At 41.2% G+C, this 19,832-nt stretch overlaps 1 protein-coding gene across 2 annotated transcripts; it reads right to left on the minus strand.

The window, feature by feature from the left end:
• Nucleotides 1-18,675, minus strand: LOC122899597 (aurora kinase A and ninein interacting protein). Of its 2 annotated transcripts, none has more exons than XM_044237483.1 (3): nt 18,530-18,675; nt 3,200-3,338; nt 1-1,326 (listed from the first exon to the last, which is right to left on the minus strand). In XM_044237483.1, the coding sequence occupies exons 1-3, from the start codon at nt 18,605-18,607 to the stop codon at nt 485-487; spliced, it is 1,059 nt and encodes a 352-aa protein (XP_044093418.1). In that variant the 5' UTR covers nt 18,608-18,675; the 3' UTR covers nt 1-484. The 2 variants fall into 2 exon arrangements, with proteins under 2 accessions (XP_044093418.1, XP_044093419.1); XM_044237484.1 differs by lacking the exon at nt 18,530-18,675 and adding an exon at nt 11,088-11,127.
• Between the last annotated feature and the right edge of the window lie 1,157 nt (nt 18,676-19,832).

The following is a 19,832-nucleotide window of genomic DNA, read 5'->3' on the forward strand; positions in this document are numbered from 1 at the left end:
ACTTCAAAACAAAAACACCCTACCATCATTCTACTATTTATCTCTCTATCCTCCCTGGACCCAGGAAATAAGCCTTATAACTCAAAATGGTGTCAGGAATAATGGTCCCAAAGCTGCATGGGTAAGATAACAGCCAGAGATTAGAATACACATTCGTGAGAAGCAATGTCCTAGTCAGGGATCTGAAAGGGCAAAAAGGGGGCTATGCAGGCTGAGTAAGTGCTCTTTAGTAGAAGGATAAGTATCTGCCCTACCTCCTCTCAGTGCTCATCACAGACTTGGCCAAGGTTACCAGCCACCTCTTCCCGGGGAGACGCACGATGCCAATCATACAGTCTCAACAAGTGGCACCACCTGGTTTATTTACACAAAGAAATGCTCAATAACTTCATCCCTTGCCTCCCTCCACTGCCCTCCCGTCCAATATTTTACTATAGTTCTGTCATCTCAAGGTACTTCTAGAACCAAACCATCATAGAGGTATTTAGACTTGGTGCCTGATAACTTGATTACCTTCAGAATCCTGGGTAAAGAGCAAATCAGGCTGCAGATTTAAATGAATTGGCCTCTCCTGGCACTGAGCCCAAGAGCTATTGTGCAACTGCCCTAAGTCCCGATTCTGATTGTTCGTTACATCTCGGAAAGGAGCTCTAGAGTTGTGGGCAATGACCCGCTGGCCCTGAGAATCCTCAGTGAAAAGCTGACTCCAGGAGTCATTCTTCTCACTGTCCCAGGAAAACGCAGGGACAGGACAAGGGCTTTGTTTCACTAAGTCTGTGTTTTCTCCATTCCAGGAATGTAATGTTTGAAGGAGGATGGGGTCCTGCCTGGTTTCTTGGGCAGACACCTTTCCCAATTTAATCTTGTTCAAGGAGTGAAGGCCCTTGCCCCGGGGTGGTTGAATGCGTCTCTCCACATCCTGATAGTTTTTTTCCTTAGATCCATGAAGCCATTCCCTTTTCCAGAAAGAGTCTTTATCTCCTTCCTTTTGGTCCAGCAAGTAACCTTCCAAGTTCTGAGTGAAGGAACAAGAGAACGAGGCTTTGCTCTTTCCAGCACAGACCAAGCTGTCAGGCTGGGGCAAAGACAGCATAGTCAAAAATGGAGTTCCCATTCTGTGGTGGTCAGAAGCCTGGAGGGAATGAAGAGAAAGTCCAGCTTCCTGGGTATCTGCAGGGGTTGAAGTGGCTAATGGGGATGACATGCACTCGTCCTCCAAGCCCTGGAACACATGATCTAGATGGGCTGCATCTTTCTCAGACTCTTTGTTGATCTGACTTTCTATATGAGACGAAACACTCCTCTGGTCACCACCATTTGTCTTTCCTAGCAAAACAGATGTGAATAATTATTCTGCAGGAAATCTCTGCCCTGAGCAGGATTTAGCTGGCTTTTTCTGAAATCTGTATCGGCTACTATCATCATCTAGCACAGGGGTCTTAGTTAGACTCATCACACACATTTACAGCTGATCTTCCTGTTTTCTTTCTTTCTTTCTTTCTTTTTTTTAAAAGGTTTTATTTATTTGAGAGAGAGAAAGAATGGGAAGGGGGCAGAAAAGGAGAAGCAGACTCCCCACTCAGCAGGGAGCCCAACATGGGGCATCAGTCCCAGGATCCAGAGATCATGGCCTGAGCTGGAGTCAGACATTTAACTGACTGAGCCACCCAGGCACCCCATGATCTTCCTGCTTTCAATCTCTGCTTTTGCTAGAATGATCCTTCTAAACCTCAGACCTTATATTCCACTACTCAAATAGATGATGCTTCTAATGACCTACTCAAGTCAAACGTGGTAGGTATACTCAGACCACAGCCTACTTTTCCAGCTGTGTTTTAGGATATGGGGTTTAACAGGGCACATGAGTTTTGCCTTTGTTTTTTATTTGATACGGTTTCTGTTAAATAGTGATCTTGGCCAAATATATATTCCTGGATATTATCCTTTGAGAAATATGCACAACACAATTTTTGTAAGGTCACTAAGATCACATTAACCATCCAACTCTAAGAAACTTTCTGGTGACAGTACAAATAACATTAGGGCTTCTACTCTGCAAATATGGCTTGGGAAGGGGAATAAAGACAATCAGATGCTAAGTCAACCAGTTAGACAAACAATAATAAATGACTGCTAGTGTCTAGCTTGTCCATTTCATCAGGCATGGAATGGATACTGTTCTGCTTTAAGGATGAATAACATGGACTACCTTTCCCCTAAATTATACCAAGATCTAATTACAAAGCTGAATGATTTCCTTTTTCCTTCTCCAACAAGAATTATACTGCAGAAACTGTTTTGTGAAAGATTTCTCAACTTTGCCTAAAAATTCAACAGATTATAAATATACCAGAATTCTGAAATACCAGGGGATGACTGGGAGACTCAGACTATTAAGCATCCAGCTCTTGATCTCAGCTCAGGCCTTAATCTTGGGGTCGTAAGTTCAAGCCTCATGTTGGGCTCCATGCTGGACACAGAACCTACTTAAAAATAAATAATTAGTTAATTTTAAAAAAAAAAAAATCAGAGGTGTCCTTGAAAGAAATCTGCCCTTGTTACTTAAAGCCAAGGGTGCTTATTTTAAGTTTCTCTTTGGGGCAGGGACAGTGAATTTTGAAGATCTGTGTAAAGCAATCCTGGGAATCACATCAGGAGTTAGAGCTCTCCTCTCAAAACCCTCCAGTTGGCAGACACCCTGCTCTGAAGCAGCTCGTCACCTGGAAAGGGACATGTAAGCAAAAAACTGCCAAAGGATAATGAGACAACTTTATGCCAACCATTCTAAGAAAAAAAAGCATCTTTGAACTCTGAATGTTGAGAAGCATTATACAGAAATATATGTTGTCAAGTAATCATTTGTACACTGCTCATTATGGCCAATCCAAGACATTTACCTAACTAGGGCAGATCAGCTCCCCTGCACACCCCAACTCCCCAAACATACCTTTCTCCTCGCTATGTCAAGGAATACAAATATTTAATATTAGACTGAGCACACAGAATGAGAAAAGGTTAGTAAAAGCACATTTATACTGCTTAGCAGAAGGGGATGCTTTGTTGTTTGATATCCTCTTCTAATGAGTCAGCCAAGTTTAACACAATGCACTGGTGTTGCCACCTCTCATAAATTTTCCAGCTTGGAAAAACGCACACACTCCTTTTTTCTCCCCGGGTATTCCCAGGCGGGTCATCATACCTGGCTGCAGGGTGAGGAAGGAAGCAATGCTGGTCTGCCGAATGCCTGTAGGTGGAATTCTTTGAGTAAGAGAAATCTTAGCCTTTTTCTCTCCAGGAAAGAGTGTTAACATTTTGGTGTTTGGCTTCATTAAATGTGTCTGAGAAGGGGGAGAAAAAAAATAATAGCACCTATTAAAACCAAAACAGCTGCCAGACAGGAGAGATTCAATAAACACCCGTGACCTTCATGGAACCACACTGGGCCCTTTGGACTCCACTACTCTGCTACTTTCTGGTTAGTTTTTGCTGTACATCATCATCTACTATTTCCTGTCACACTGATGATGTTTGGTTTTTTTAGGAAATCACATATTCCAACTATAGCCCAATCTTTCTGCTTCCCCACAGAACTCAGTCACACTGACTAAACAAGATTTATTGATGTGATTCCAAGAATGATACTCTCTCTTACACTTAAAGATAACTAATGATTCTACCTCAGCAGCAGTTGACACATTTTTAGTGGTTTTCAAATACTTACATACAGTTGAGAGCATGGCTGACAGAGCTAGGGTTCAAGTCAATTCCAATTCTGCCACAGCTACTTAGTACTGTGTGACCCTATGCAAGTGCTTGATCTAGGTCTCATTCTCGTGTGAAATGAGGACAGTGAAGTACCTATCCCATAGGGCTGTTACAAAGATTTGGTGAGTTAATTCACATAAAAGGCTTACACAGTTCCTCAGGTTCAATACTAATTGGTTATTACTAGGAGGACAAGCAGGGAAACAGCCAGTCTTATACACTCTCAGTCCCTTTGTACGTTATAGTATCAATTTGTACCAGAAAGGGTTAGGGAAGTAAGTTTTGTCAACTAACTATAAATATAACCTCATCTTTATTTAGTATAATTTGGTTTTATTTCCACTTGCTTGTTATGGAATGCCTGAGAAGTAACCCTAAGAAGAGTGTAATTTATATTCAATTCAGTTTGCAAGAAAACCAAAGAAACAAGATTTGCCGATTTTCATGTTGTAAGCTGGAGATAGGTCTGAGATGAAATCAAATTATTAATTCTAGCCCAAAGTTGACTTCATTTTTACATTTGGAAACTAAAATGTATCTTAAGTGGATAAAAGAAGAATGAAATCCTTGGTGTAAAACTCATACTCTAACTTGCAATACTGGTGTGGAACTTTTCCCTCCAACATACAAAACTAGAAAACTGAATAAAATACATGAAACAACTGATAATAGATGGTGGACAAAAGGAATTGCATTGGACTGTGAGCTCCGAGAGAAGGAAAACAAATGAGGTGAGCACTATGATGCCTCTAGCTTTAGGCCTGGAATCGCTTGCCAGACCAAAATATATAAAGTACACAGGCACTGCATTCTGGATTAATTGAATACATTGAGACTGGAATTTGGAGAAGCTGCCACTCCTCAAGTTGCAAAGTCCATATTCCTTCACCTTGAACTTGGGAAGAATTTTGTGACTAACCAATAAAGTATGACAGAAATAACACTACATTTTTCCAAAAATAGGTCATAAAAATGCCATGCACTCTGTCTTGCTGTCTTGAGATCCTCCCTCTTAGAACCTGGCTACCATGCTATGAGGAAGCCCAAAGAAGCACATGGCTCTCTAAATTTTATATCAGAAACATCCTAGATATGTGAAACTATGAGAGAGAGTATGCCAACAAGTATTTTAGCACCTATATTCTAGTACTGGGAATATACTGAAGAATAAAACAGATTGTTTCTGCTCTGGTAAAGCTTAAACCTTATGGGAAAAGACAGACCAATAATATATAGTTATTTAAATAACTATAAGAATACTAAGTCCTACAACACAAATACAAAGGATTGTAGGATAATGCTATGAAAAATTATATGCCAACAAATTGGACAGCCTAGAAAAATGAATAAATTCCTAGAAACATGTAACTTCCCAAAACTGAATCAGGAAAAAATAGAAAATTTGAACAGACCGACTACCAGCAATGAAATTGAATCAGTAATTAAAAAAAAAACAAACTCCCAACAATCAAAAGTCCAGGACAAAACAGCTTCACAGATTAATTCTACCAAATATTCCATCCCACAGAGTTGTAGCAATCAGAACAATATGGTACTGGCATAAATAGATACATAGATCAATGGAACAAAATAGAAAACTCAGAAATAAACCCACAATTATGTGGTCAATTAATCTTCAACAAAGGAGGCAAGAATATGCAATTGGAAAAGGTCTCTTCAACAAATGGTGTCAGGAAAACTGGACAGCTACATGCAAAAGAATGAAGCCAGACCACTTGATTACACCATACACAAAAATAAACTCAAAATGGATTAAGGGCCAGGCACCCAGGTGGCTTAGTCAGTTAAGCATCTGCCTTTGGCTCAGGTAACGATCCCAGGGTCCTGGGATCAAGGCCTGAGTCGGGCTCCCTGCTCTGTGGGGAGTCTGCTTCTCCCCCTACTCTGACTCTCTCTACCCTACCTTCCTCCCGCCTTGTGTGCTCTCGTGTGCCCTCTTTTCTCTCTAAAATAAATAAAATCTTTTTTAAAAAGTGGTTGAAGGACCTAAATGTGAGACCTGAAATGGTAAAAATCCTAGGCGAGCACAGGCAGTAATTTCTCTGAAACTGGCCATTAACATTTTTCTAGATATGTCTCCTGAGACAGGGGAAACAAAAGCAAAAATAAACTATAGAGACATCAAAATAAAAAAATTCTTCATAGCAAAGGAAACTATCAACAAAACTAAAACACAGCCTACTGAAGAGGAGAAGATATTTGCAAATGATAAATCTGATAAAGGGTTAATAGACAAAAAATATAAAGAACTTCCACAATACAACACCAAACCCACCCCCCAAATAATCCAAATAAAAAATGGGCAGAGACATGAACAGGGGTGCCTGAGTAGCTCAGTTGGTTAAATGTCCAACTCTTTTTTTTTTAAGATTTATTTATTTATTTATTTGACAGAGAGAGATTACAAGTAGGCAGAGAGGCAGGCAGAGAGAGAGAGAGGAGGAAGCAGGCTCCCTGCAGAGTAGAGAGCCCGATGCGGGACTCGATCCCAGGACCCTGAGATCATGACCTGAGCCGAAGGCAGCGGCTTAACCCACTGAGCCACCCAGGCACCCAATGTCCAACTCTTGATCTTGGCTCAGGTCTTGATCACAGGGTCATGGATTTATGCCCCACAACGGGCTCCATATTGTGTATGGAGCCTACTTTAAAAAAACAAAAAAAAGACATAAACAGACGTTTCTCCAAAGAAGACATACAAATGCCCAACAGACCCATGAAGATGCTCAACATCACTCATCATCAGGGAGATGCAAATCAAAACTACAATGTCATATCATTTCATACCTGTCAGATGACTAAAATCAAAAACACAAGAAACAATAGGTGTTGGCGAGGATGTGGAGAAAAAGGAACCCTCGTGCACTGTTAGTGGGAATGCAAACTGGTATAGCCACTGAGTTTCCTCAAAAAATTAAAAATAGAACTATCATATGATCCAATAATCACACTACTGGGTATTTACCCAAAGAGTACAAAAACACTAGAGGTGCCTGGGTGGCGCAGTTGGTTAAGCTTCTGAAACCTGGTTTTGGGTGGGACTGCAATCTCTGGGTCATGAGATTGAGCCCCACATTGGGCTCTACACTCGGTGTGGAGTCTGCTTGAGATTTTTTTCCCTTCTCCCTCTGCAACTCCTGCTTGTGCACTCTCTCTCTCTAATAAATAAATCTTTAAAAAAAAATACAAAAACATTAATTCAAAAAGGATATATGCACCCCTATCTTTATTACAGCATTATTTACAATAGCCAAATTATGGAAGCAGCCCAAGTGTCCATTGATAGACGAATGGATAAAGAAAATGTACTGTACTACACACAGACACAGACACACACACACACCCTGGAATATTGTTCAGCCATAAAAAAGAATGAAATCTTGCCATCTGCAACATGGATGGATCTAAAGAGTATAATGCTAATAAGCAAAACAAGTCAGAAAAAGACAAATACCATAAGATTTCACTCACATGTGGGATCTAAGAAACCAAACAAATGAAAAAAAGAGACAAATGGGAAAACAGACTCAGACTCTTAATTATAGAGAACAGATGGTTACCAAAGGGGAGGTGGGTGGGTGATGAGTGAAAGAGGTGAAGGGGGTTAAGAGTATACTTATCTTAATGAGCACTGAGTAATATATGAAATGTTTAATCACTGAAACTAATTTAACACTGTATGTTAATTATATTGGACTTAAAATAAAATTTAAAAAACATACCAAGTCCTCTAAAAAGACTTATATATGGCACCTAGGTACTCAGTCAGTTAATGTCTTCCTTAAGCTCAGATCATGATCTGAGAGTCCTGGGATCAAGCTCTACACTGGGCTCTCTGCTCCGTGGGGTATCTGCCTCTCCCTGTCCCTCTGTCCTCCCCCAAAAGCTCGAGCTCACTCTCCCTCAAAAAAATAAATAAAATCTTTAAAAAAAAAAGACTTATACAAACTACATAATATCAGAAAACAGACCTCAATTAATAGAACATCGGGAACAAAGTTTTTCACCAAGTTGGCCATCTTAGCCAAGAGTAAGACAATTCCTTACTTAGGTCAAAGCAGTGTCAAGAGTGATGCTGCTCTCAGTTATAGCTCCCTTAGAAGAGTTTGGCTTTAAGGAACTGTGTTTATCTCAGTGGAATGTTTAGACTCTGAGTGAGAATAGGTCCTCTGGAACTGAAGGGACCCAGGTAGTCCTTCAGCTGAATATTCTTACCTCAAAATAAAGGCAGCCTATGTGTGTGTGTGTCACACAGTATAAGAAAGCCTGTCTAATCAAACCAAAGAATCTCTAGTACCTCAGTATATCATATTCATGTTCCTATCAAGTTTTCTTCCTTCAGAATGGTAGAAGGAAAAACTGACTTCCTACAATCATGGTGCTCCTACTTTCTTGCTATCACAAGGATGACCTGTGATGTATTCCTACAGAGAACAACACCTCTCATGGCTGCCAAGTCACCCCAAGAGTCTGGCCCTTTCCTAAACACCACAACTCTATTATCAAAGCAGACCTGGGTTCATACAATTCACCCTCCTTACTACTAGGAAATGTTTTCATGATTCCATGGCATTTAAATTCAGTTTAGCTCTCTTTCTATCTTTATGTCTTCTGATAATTTACCTGCAAGTTTGTCTTAAATTTCTGCTTTCAACCCATTTAATTCCCCTTTTTAATTATTCATATGGCCTTCAAGTCTAGCATATAATTTGATTCAACTTACTTTTCTGATTAGGGTCACTGGCCTTGAATTTATGAACGAAATCTCATTATCCTTACATATTGACATAGATTCAGAAAACATAAATGTATGTGTTTAATTCTTTTTGCTATGTTACTTCTTCTTTTATGCTTCTCAGGTCCCATACTCATCTCTTCCCACTTCTCCAACTCCCCGCCTCCACTCTCATAGAAAATCTTTTCAAATCAGTCACTATCATGCCTTATCAAGCCATGCTAAAAGGACACTACCTAATAAGGATACTCTAAGGAGGACTGTTTAAGAAGTCTGACCAAAAACAGGGCGCCTGGGTGGCTCAGTGGGTTAAAGCCTCTGCCTTCGGCTCAGGTCATGATCCTAGGGTCCTGGGATCGAGCCCTGCATTGGGCTCTCTGCTCAGCGGGAAGCCTGCTTCCTCCTCCCTCTCTCTCTGCCTGCCTCTCTGCCTACTTGTGATCTCTATCAGTCAAATAAAAATAAATTAAAAAAAAAAAAAAAGAAGTCTGACCAAAAACAGCTGTTGGAGGCATCTGGGTGGCTCAGTTGGTTAAGCATCTGCCTTTGGCTCAGGTCATGATCCCGGAGTCCCTAGATCGAGTCCTGCTCAGTGAGGAGCCTGCTTTTCCGTCTCCCTCTGCTCCTCCCCCACTCATGCTCACACCGCACTCTCTCTCCTGCTCACTCTCTCAAATAAATAAAATCTTAAAAAAAAAAGATCAGTCTATTCTGGACCTTTCACACATCACACAGTATCTGGTCTTTGTGACCAGCTTCTCTCACTGAGCACCTTTTGGAGGTCCATCCACACTGTAGCATGTCAGATACTTCAATCCCTTTTTATTGCCAAGTAACATTCCACTGTTTAGATATACTATTTTATCTACTCATTCATCATTGGGGGCATTTTGGTTGTTTCCACTCTTTAGCTGTTATGAGAAATGCTGCTATAAACATTCAAACATTCGTTCACTGGTGTACAAGTTTTAGTGCAGACTATCTTTTCATATCTTGGGTCTATACTGAAAAGCAGAAGTGCTGGGTCATAGGATAAAGCATGCTGAACATTTTGAGGAACTGCCAAACTGTTCCGCAAACTCCTATACCACTGTATGCGTGCACCATGTAATATACGAGGTTTCCAATTTCTCCACATCCTTGCCAACACTTGATATTATCTTCTTGATTATAGCCATCCTAGTGGATGTGAAGTGGTATCTGCTTGTGGTTTGGATCTGCATTTCCCTAGTGACTAAAAATGACATTCTTTCCATGAGTGTATCTGAATGGACTTATAACAAGAGATTAAATTAGCAATTTTAAAACTTCCTGCAAAGAAAAATCCACTGTGTACCACCTGAAGAAGCTGAGAATTTTCAAAACCAGCAAGTCTAGGTTCTTTTTTGTTTAACTGGCCTTCCTTCAGCTTCTCTCGATCCTCTGGCACTTTGCTATATCAGTGAGAAGAAACCAGGTAGCCCTTCTGCACTGCCTGTAAACCTCCTTAGCTACATCACATTGCCCAGTTCCTCAGGTACATTCTCTATCTTCCACCTTACTACAACCAACAGGAGTTGCAGGCAACTTTCTGTGACCACATAACAAGGATTCCCTTTCCTCTAGTTTCCAGTAAGATATGTTCTCACTTTCCTTTAAACCCTTACCCACAAGTCTCCTCAAAGGCCATCCCAGTTCTAGAAATAGTTTCTTACAAGCTCTTCAAGCTTTCACTAGCACTCTCTCCAAAGTCCTTCCAGCTGCCACCCATTGCCCCATGCCAAAGCCACTCCCCCATTTTAGGTTTTCGTTGGGTGGTACTCCACTGCTAAATCTGTATTATCTTCTGTTGCTGCATTAACACATTGCCACAAAATTTAGCAGCTTAAAACAACATTTATTATCTCACAACTTCTATGCATCAGGAATTGGAAAGCAGCCTATCTGCATAGTTCTGGCTCACAGTCTCATTAGGTTGCATTTAAGGTATCAAGCAGTGTTGCAATATGCATTTTCAAGGTGACTCACTCACACAACTGCTAGCAAATTCAATAAGGCTCCTCACCACATGGAGGTCTCCACAGAGCTGCCTGCATGTCTGCACAACGTGAGAGCTGACTTCCCCTAAAGGCAGAATGAGGCTGAAGCTGCAATGCTGTTTATGACCTAACCTCAGAACTCTAACACTTCCACCACCTTCTAGTCAACAGTCACGAAGTATGTCCCATACTTGGGGGTGGGGGGAGAAGAGGGGATTTAACATCCACCTGTTAAAGAGAGAGGTATCAAAGAATTTGTGGACATATTTTAAAACCATTAGCCCTCCACTCGTAATAAAACATAATCTCTTCCTTCTCTAAATGCTTAGAATTTCCTTATGCCTCTAACTTACTGTCTTACTTACTGTCTGTCTGACAGTTATTTGTGTTCCTACCATATTCCATGCTGCCAGGGTTAGAACTACCTTATTCATTATTCACCTTTTTATCATCTGAAGACACCTTATACATTATGGAAAAAAAAAAAAAAAACCCACACTGGAACAAGAGTCAGAAGACCTGGAATCAAGCCATAGAGCTGCACTTACTCTGATGTGATCTGAAGCAAATCTCTATCTGAACTTCAATTTCTTCATCTGCAAAATGGAGATAATCTCACCTCCCTCACAAAGCTACTGAGGAAGTGGTGAAACAATACGTGTAAAAAAACTTTTACAAACCATAAGCCATTACAAAAAGGTCATATTGATAAATATTTGTCAAGTTACATTCACAGATCCTTATCAGTCTTACAGCACCGACCCCAACAGTGTTGCTACCACGGACTTCAGTATTATTATTAAGCTTATTCAGTTTCAGTGACATACTTTCCTCCTCTATTTTTGTTTTTCTTTTTTCAGCATTTCAGTAAGTATCACAGAGGTTTTTTTTTTGTTGTTAGGTCCACACTTTTTCTTTTTAAGATTTATTTATTTGAGAGTGGGGAAGCAGAGAGGAAGAGAGAATCTCAAGGCAGACTACTGTCTGTTGAGCACAGAGCCCAGTGCAGGGCTTCATCTCACGACCGTGAGATCATGATCTGAACCGAAATGAAGACTCAAAGGCTCAACTAACCAAGAAACCCAGGTACTCCTGTTAAGTACACACTTTAACTGCCATTTTACTGGAGGCGTCCTCCCATCCATCTTTGCTCTAAAAAACTCAAAGTCCTCCTACTTCTCATCAGAGAAAGAAAGAATGAGCAACTATGACCGTATCTAAAAGGTTTTCTGAAAGCAAAGCTCAGATGGATTGATTCGCTCATTCAGCAAATTTGTAGTGAGAACCTACCATGTGCCACTGTCTGAAGGACTGCCTAATGGAAATTTCATTCTAGTAGGGGAAGATCATAAATGAAAATTAAATACACAGTATATAGTGTATCTAATGGTAAAGGGCTATGGAGATAAATAAAGCAAGACTAAAGTGTTAGGGAGTAGGGGATAAGGGAAAGGCGTTTTTATGGTTAAGAAATGGGACTCAATAAGCTGACAAACTAACAAATGAAAGAACATGTGGTATTTTAATCCCTATGCATTTCAAGGTGTACAAAACTCTCTGCAGAGGTATACTTGGCTTGAAGGCCAGCAAGAAGGCCCATATGACTACAACAGTCAGACAGAGAAAAGAGTAGTAGATGAGGTCTAAAATGTAGGAGAAGGCAAACATACAAGGCCAAACCATGCCTTGTAGGCCTCAGAGATTCTGGGTTTTACCAGAAGATAGCAAACCACTAGATGGTTTTAAAATTAACAGTGAGCAAAAGGTCACAATCATACTGGATCAGGTAGCAGTGGTAGAAATAGTAGGAAATTATGAGATTCTGAACATATGAAGGCAGAGTCCAGAGAATTTGCTGATGGACTGAATGTTAGTGAAGCTACAGACTGTCACAGTGGCATTCCGTGTTCCACCAAGGCAGTCAGAAACCACTGATGACTCAGCCAAGATTTCTGTTATCTTCGCATTTCTGTCCCCTTCTTAGGCTCACTTCTCCTTCTCTGCTACATATATTTCAAGGGCAAGAAAGTATGCTGCATTACAGATGAAGAAGAATGAGAAAACACCTACAAGATAGCAAATATACAAAATACATACTAAATCTTTTTACCTCTTTATTGTGGGAGAAACCTTTCAGAAATATTTCTCCGTGTTTTAATAAAGAGGTAACAAAGTTAAAATACAAAACTTGAAAATCATGTAAATTAAAATGGCCTTTTGATGGGGCGTCTGGGTGGCTTAGTTGTTAAGCATCTGCCTTCAGCTCAGATCATGATCTGGGGTCCTGGGATGGAGCCCCACAATGGACCCCTGAGATCGAGTCTCACATTGGGCTCCCTGCTCGGCCGGAAGCCTGCTTCTCCCTCTCCCGCTTCCCCTGCTTGTATTCCCTCTCTCACGGTCTCTCCCTGTCAAATAAATAAATAAAATCTTTTAAAAAATAAAATAAAAGTCCTTTTGAAAAATTCATACTAAAACTCATGTATCACATGGAAAGTTCTCCATATATTTAGTGAAAGGTGAGTATGTTTGAAATAATCTCTTTTGTGGGGAAAACATATTTATACACATAGAAACTGTCTCAAAAAATACCAATTGTTAAAAGCAGCTACCACCAGTGAAGTTTTGTTTTTTACTTAATTCTATACTGATTTTTTTTTAAGAAACATATATTACTTTCACAATAAAAAAACTGAAATGAAGACAAATACAGTATCCTAAGAAATGAGGAGGCCTAAGTAATGAGGCCTAAGTAATGAGGCCAAGCCTATCATGCTTCTGTGGGACCAAGAAAGAAGCAAACTCACTCCAAACATAGGCATTTATTTTCTGGCAAAATTATGAACCACCCCATTAGTTGCCCCCAAATAGCAGTTTGTTGAGGGATCAGGTGGGAAGGAGCATATTTTCTAAAACACTGGTCATGAGCAACTGTCTATTAATGACTGACATTAAAACTCAAACAAATGTATGCCTATTGATAGCTACTCTAGGAAAAGGCAGGTTTCTACATCCTGTGAAAGGGAATCTTTAGTACTCTGCTCTGGAGTGGAAGTCTTAAAAAGTCAAAGAACTAGTTTTTTTTTTAAAGAACTAGTTTTGGGCGCCTGGGTGGCTCAGTGGGTTAAGCCGCTGCCTTCGGCTCAGGTCATGATCTCAGGATCCTGGGATCGAGTCCCACATCGGGCTCTCTGCTCAGCAGGGAGCCTGCTTCCTCCTCTCTCTCTCTGCTTGCCTCTCTGCCTACTTGTGATCTCTCTCTGTCAAATAAATAAATAATAATTAAAAAAAGAACTAGTTTTTAACAAAGTTTAAAAAATTGTTTTTAAGATTTATTTATTCATTTGAGAGAGAAAGAGCATGAGGGGGAGAGGAAGAGGGAAAGAGAATCTCAAGCAGACTCTAAGTGAGGAGCCCGATATAGGGATCAATCTCACGACCCTGAAATCATGATCTGAGCTGAAACTGAATCAGATGCTTAACCCATTGTGCCACTCAGGTGCCCACCCCCCAAATTTTTAACACATCTCTCACCAAACACACATGTACCAAGAAAAGGCCATCTGAGCACATGGGGAGAAGGCAGCTCACTGTCTGCAATCCAAGAAGAAAGTCGTTATTGGAACTTGACCATGGCAGCACTCTGATCTTGGACTTCCAGTTTCCAGAACTGTGAGAAAATGAATTCTGTTGTTTAAGCCACCCAGTCTATACTATTTTGTTATTGTCAGCTTGAGTAGACCAAGGCAATACTATTGCATATAATGGATACTATTCCATATAATGGAATAGTATCAAGTCTTTAAAAAGAAGAAAGCAGCTACCTGCTCAGCAGGGGTGGGGGTGGGGGAGGTGGTTGTTGGTGTTTCTTTCTCCCCCTCTGCCTCCCTCCTCCACTTGTGTTCTCTCTAATAAACAAATGAAATCTTTTTTTTTAAGAAAAAGAATAAAGCAGCTCTTTGTGGATGCATATGAAATGATACATAAGATGCAATAAGTGAGAAAAAGCAAGTTGCAGAACAATGTAGAACATGCTACTATTTACAAGAAAGAATAGATACTGTTTGCTTGTGCGTATATAGAATATGTGTAGAAGAATGTGCAAGAAAGTTGTGGCCTCTGAGATGGGCCAAGGATGGTTAAAAGTATTAGGGAGTTATTTCACTGTCTAACACTGCCATACATTTTAAATTATGTACCAGATGAACATACCTACCTCATTTTTAAGGAAAAAAAAAAAAATTAAAGGAACAGGTGGTTCATTTGTTATTTCTCAAAAAATGACTTTAGTTGTATGATGCTTTTTAACAGCCCTTAATTTGTTCAGGAGACTGCAGCCACTGCAAGGAGCAAAATTTGCCACCCCAAAATGTGTCTCTTTGGCATATGTACTATTTTAGGCTGATTATTTTTAAGGAACAGAAGGCTTAGGAATAATTGCTGACCTTCCCCCAACTATTTAAAAGAATTTAGAGGACCTGCCCCAGGAAGGGAGCTATTACCATAAATAGCTATTCAACTACGGTTGCATTTCTACACACTATAATGAGCTATCATGGAAATTAAGAAAACAATCCCATTTACAGCTGCATCAAAAAGAATAAAATATCTAGGAATAAATTTATCCAAACAGGTGCAAGACTTGTACTCTGAAGATTGTGGGATATGGAAGAAAGAAACTGACGATGATAAAAATAAATGGGAAGATATACTCTGCTCATGGACTGACAAATTAATATTGTTAAAATATTAGTACTTCCCAAAGCAATCTACAAATTCAGTACAATCCATCAAAATACAATTTTCCACAAAACTAGAAAAAAGTACTCCTAAAATCTGTATGGGACCACAAACAGACAAAGCAATCTTAATAAAGATCAAAGCTGTAAATATGCTGATTTCAAACTATTCTACAAAGTTATAGTAATCAAAACAGTATGGCACTGACACAAAGACACACATAGATCAACAGAATAGAACAGAGAGCCCATAAATAAACCTACATGTATATGGAAAATTAATCTACTACAAAGGAGAAAAGAATATACAATGGGGAAAAGAATATACAATGGGGAAAAGCACCATTCAATAAATGGTGCTAGGAAATCTGGACAAGCTACATGCAAAAGAATGAAACTAGACCACTATCTTACACCATATATAAAAATAAATTCGAAATGGATTAAAGACTTGAATGTTAAGACCTGAAGCCATAAAACTCTTGGAAGAAAAAGATGGGCAGCAAGCTCTTTGACATCAGTCTCAGTAGGATTTCTTTGAACCAATCTCCTCAGACAAGGGCAACAAAAGCCAAAATAGCAAAGAGGATTACATTAAACTAAAAAGCTTCTACAGAGCAAAGGAAACCATCAACAAAACAGAACTGCACCCTACTGAATGGGAGAAGGTATTTGCAAATCATACATCTGATAAAGGGTTAACATCCAAAATACAGAGTTACACAACACTTAAAAAAAAAAAAAAGATTAGGGGTACCTGGGTGGCTCAGTGGGTTAAGCCTCTGCCTTCAGCTCAGGTCATGATCTCAGAGTCCCATATCCAGCTCTCTGCTCAGCAGGGAGCCTGCTTCCTCTTTCTCTCTCTGCCTGCCTCTCTGCCTACTTGTGATCTCTATCAAATAAATAAATTCTTAAAAAAAAAAAATTAAACAATGGGCAGAATTGCACAGCAAAGGAAACAGTTAACAAAACCAAAAGACAACTGACAGAATGGGAGAAGATATTTGCAAACAACATATCAGATAAAGGGCTAGTATCCAAAATCTATAAAGAGCTTAGCAAACTCAACACCCAAAGAACAAATAACCCAATCAAGAAATGGGCAAAGGACATGAACAGACATCTCTGCAAAGAAGACATCCAGATGGCCAACAGAAACATGAAAAAGTGCTCCACATCACTCGGCATCAGGGGAATACAAATCAAAACCACAATGAGATACCACCTCACACCAGTCAGAATGGCTAAAATTAACAAGTCAGGAAATGACAGATGCTGGCAAGGATGTGGAGAAAGGGGAACCCTCCTACACTGTTGGTGGGAATGCAAGCTGGTGCAACCACTCTGGAAAACAGCATGGAGTTTCCTCAAAAAGTTGAAAATAGAGCTACCTTACCACCCAGCAATTGCACTACTGGGTATTTACCCTAAACATACAAATGTAGTGATCCCAAGGGGCATGTGCACCCGAATGTTTATGGCAGCAATGTCCGCAATAGCCAAACTATGGAAAGAACCTGGATGTCCATCAACAGATAAATGGATAAAGAAGATGTGGTATATATATACACAACGCAGCCATCAAAAGAAATGAAATCTTTCCATTTGCGACGACATGGATGGAACTAGAGGGTATTATGCTTAGCGAAATAAGTCAATAGGAGAAAGACAACCATCACATGATCTCCCTGATATGAGGAAGTGGAGATGCAATGTTGGGGGTTTGAGAGGGTAGGAAAAGAATAAATGAAACAAGATGGGACTGGGAGGGAGACAAACCATAAGAGACTCTTAATGTCACAAAACAAACTGAGGGGGCAGGGGGAAGGGGGGGTAGAGAGAGGGTGGTGGGGTTATGGACATTGGGGGGGTATGTGCTAAGGTGATTCCTGTGAAGTGTGTAAACCTGGCGATTCACAGACCTGTACCCCTGGGGCTAATAATACATTATATGTTTATTAAAAAATTAAAAAATTTTTAGAAAAGATAAAACAAACAAATGCGCAGAAGACTTGAAAAGCCTATTGTCAAAGATTACACACAGATGCCCAACAGACACAAGAAAAGGTGCTCAACATCATTAATTAAACATCAGGAAAATGAAAATATGAGATATTACCTCAAACCTGTTAGAATAGCAATTATCAAAAAGACAAAGAAGAAAAAAGGACGAAAAAATTACAAGTGTTGGAGAGGATGCAGACAGTGTAGAGAGGTTGTGGAGAAAAGGGAACTTTCATGCACTGTTGCTGGGAATGTAAATTGGTGCAGCTACTTATGGAAAATATGGAAGATCCTTAAAAAATTAAAAGTAGATTTACAATCCAGTAATTCCAGTTCCAGGTATTCACCTGAAGAGAATGAAAACACCAAATGAAAGAAATATATGCACCCCTATAATCATTGCAGTATTATTTACAACAGCCAAGATATGGACACAACCCAAGGGTCCATCAATCGATAAATGGGTAAAGATGTGGCAAATATATACAATGAAGTATTACACAGCCACAAAGAATGAAATCTTGCCATTCTCAACAGCATGGAAGGACCTAGTATTATGGTATTATGCTAAGTGAACTAAGTCATACAGAGAAGGACAAATATATACAACTTCTCCTGTATGTGGAATCTAAATAACAAAACAAAACAGAAACTGACGCATAGGTATAAGGAAACAGTTAGTTACCAGAGGGGGGAGGGGTTGGGGAGCAGAAGGAAGAGGATTAGGAGGCACAAACTTCCAGTTATAAAATATATAAGTCATGGGGAGGTGAAACACTGCGTAGGTTATATAGTCAATAATATTGTAGTAACTTTGTAATGGTGACCATGGCAACCAGACTTCTCCTGTGGAATTCTTTGTGTATAAAAATATCGAATAAGTATCACGTGCACCTGAAACTAACTAGATACTGAATGTCAAGTATAGTTCCATTAAAAAGCAGAAACAACAGTCCTCACAGCAAATTTTCTCTCCACCCTCTCCCCACACCTCGAAGCCTTATTTTCCCAGTCTCTTCCTCACCCACCCACAGCCTGCCTGCCTTCCGCCCCATTTCCTCTCCACTCTTCCCAAACCCCGTTTTTCATCCTTCTGCAGGCTCCAATCCCTCTAGCCTCAGAATTCCCAAAGCTGTTTCTTTCTCGGACCCCGACTAGACTTCCACCGCCTCCCTTCTCCCTGGATACCTCAGGCGTCCAGGCCTTTCACCCCTCCTCCGACACCCTCTCACGCCCCCACATCCCACCTGCACTCTCCGCCGCTTCAGCGCCGCTGCGTCCAGCCACACACCGCAGGCCTCCTCCTCATGGCCTCTCCGCCTCATGGCCGCTGCCGACACCCAGCCAGCCGGACACCCGGCTCCGGCTCCAGCTGCCTCACAGAATGGCTCTAACGGCCTCCACGGACGTTCGGATCTCGCGCCAACGCCGGGGGCGGAGCTACGTAGCAGCCGCCGACGCAGGCACCGCCCCAGCATCAGCCCCGCCCCGGCCCTAGCACCGCCCCTCTCTCCCCGCCCGGGGCCTCACAGGATCGTCTAGTGGGTGGAGCGCTTTTCGGTTTACTAAGCCCTTCGCGCCCCTTGCGATCTTATAATTCGAGTTGCCTTCCTGCGACTGGGCTGCTTGAACGTGTTCGCGACATTGCACAAGGAATATGCATTTTTTTCCGCTAAATTAGTTGCCCTTTCTTGAAGTAAACATAACAACCCCGGGCTCAGGGTTTTCCAGTCTCAACAGCTGCATCCTCCCGGTCATCCCAAAAGGAAGGGTGGAGCCGAGGCTGCGGTCAGCCAGTTCCAAAGCCGGTGTCCCCGGCACTACCTTACATGGTAACCACACACTCGAGTTTATGAATTACTTCTGAAATTTAAAAAATAAAAAAAATCCAAGCATAACTATGAAACCACATGGGAAAGGATCTAGAAAACGTTAAAAAAGGGGGCGCCTGGGTGGCTCAGTGGGTTAAGCCTCTGCCTTTGGCTCAGGTCATGATCTCAGGGTCTTGGGATGGAGCCCTGCATTGAGCTCTCTCTCTGCCTACTTGTGATCTGTCAAATAAATAAATAAATAAATAAATCTTTATTTAAAAGGCGGGGGTGGGGGCGCGCCTGGGTGGCTCAGCGGTAAGAGTCTGCCTTCCGCTGGGTCATGATCCCAGGGTCCTGGAATGGAGCCCCAGCTCCGACTCCCTGCTCAGCGGGGGAGTCTGTGTCTCCCTCCCTCTCTGCCCCTCCCCCCACTCGTTCTCTCTCTCTCTCTCTCTCTCTCTCTCTAATAAATAAAATTTTTTTTAAAAAGTGGGGTGGGGGGCAGCTGGGTGGCTCAGTGGGTTGGGGCCTCTGCCTTCAGCTTGGGTCGTGGTCCCGGGTTCCGGGATCAAGCCCCGCATCGGGCTCTCTGCTTCGCAGGGAGCCTGCTCTCCCACACCCCCCACCCCCGCGCCTACTTGTGATCTCTGTCGGTTAGATGAATAAAATCTTTTAAAAAGAAGGGGGGGTGGGGCGCCTGGGTCATGATCTCAGGGTCCTGCAATCGAGCCCAGCATTG

This window comes from Neovison vison, chromosome 2 (assembly GCF_020171115.1).
Source record: "Neovison vison isolate M4711 chromosome 2, ASM_NN_V1, whole genome shotgun sequence".
Classification (NCBI taxonomy): Eukaryota; Metazoa; Chordata; class Mammalia; order Carnivora; family Mustelidae; genus Neogale; species Neogale vison.

Bases quoted from the DNA above. Each gene is read 5' to 3' on its own strand.
- LOC122899597 (XM_044237483.1), bottom strand. From the start codon at position 18,607: ATGAGGCGGAGAGGCCATGAGGAGGAGGCCTGCGGTGTGTGGCTGGAC. The intron at 3,339-18,529 runs GTGGGATGTGGG...CCCCCTTCTCAG, and splicing joins TGAAGCGGCGGAGAGTGCAG to ACACATTTAATGAAGCCAAA. The intron at 1,327-3,199 runs GTATGATGACCC...CTGTTTTGCTAG, and splicing joins CTTCCTCACCCTGCAGCCAG to GAAAGACAAATGGTGGTGAC.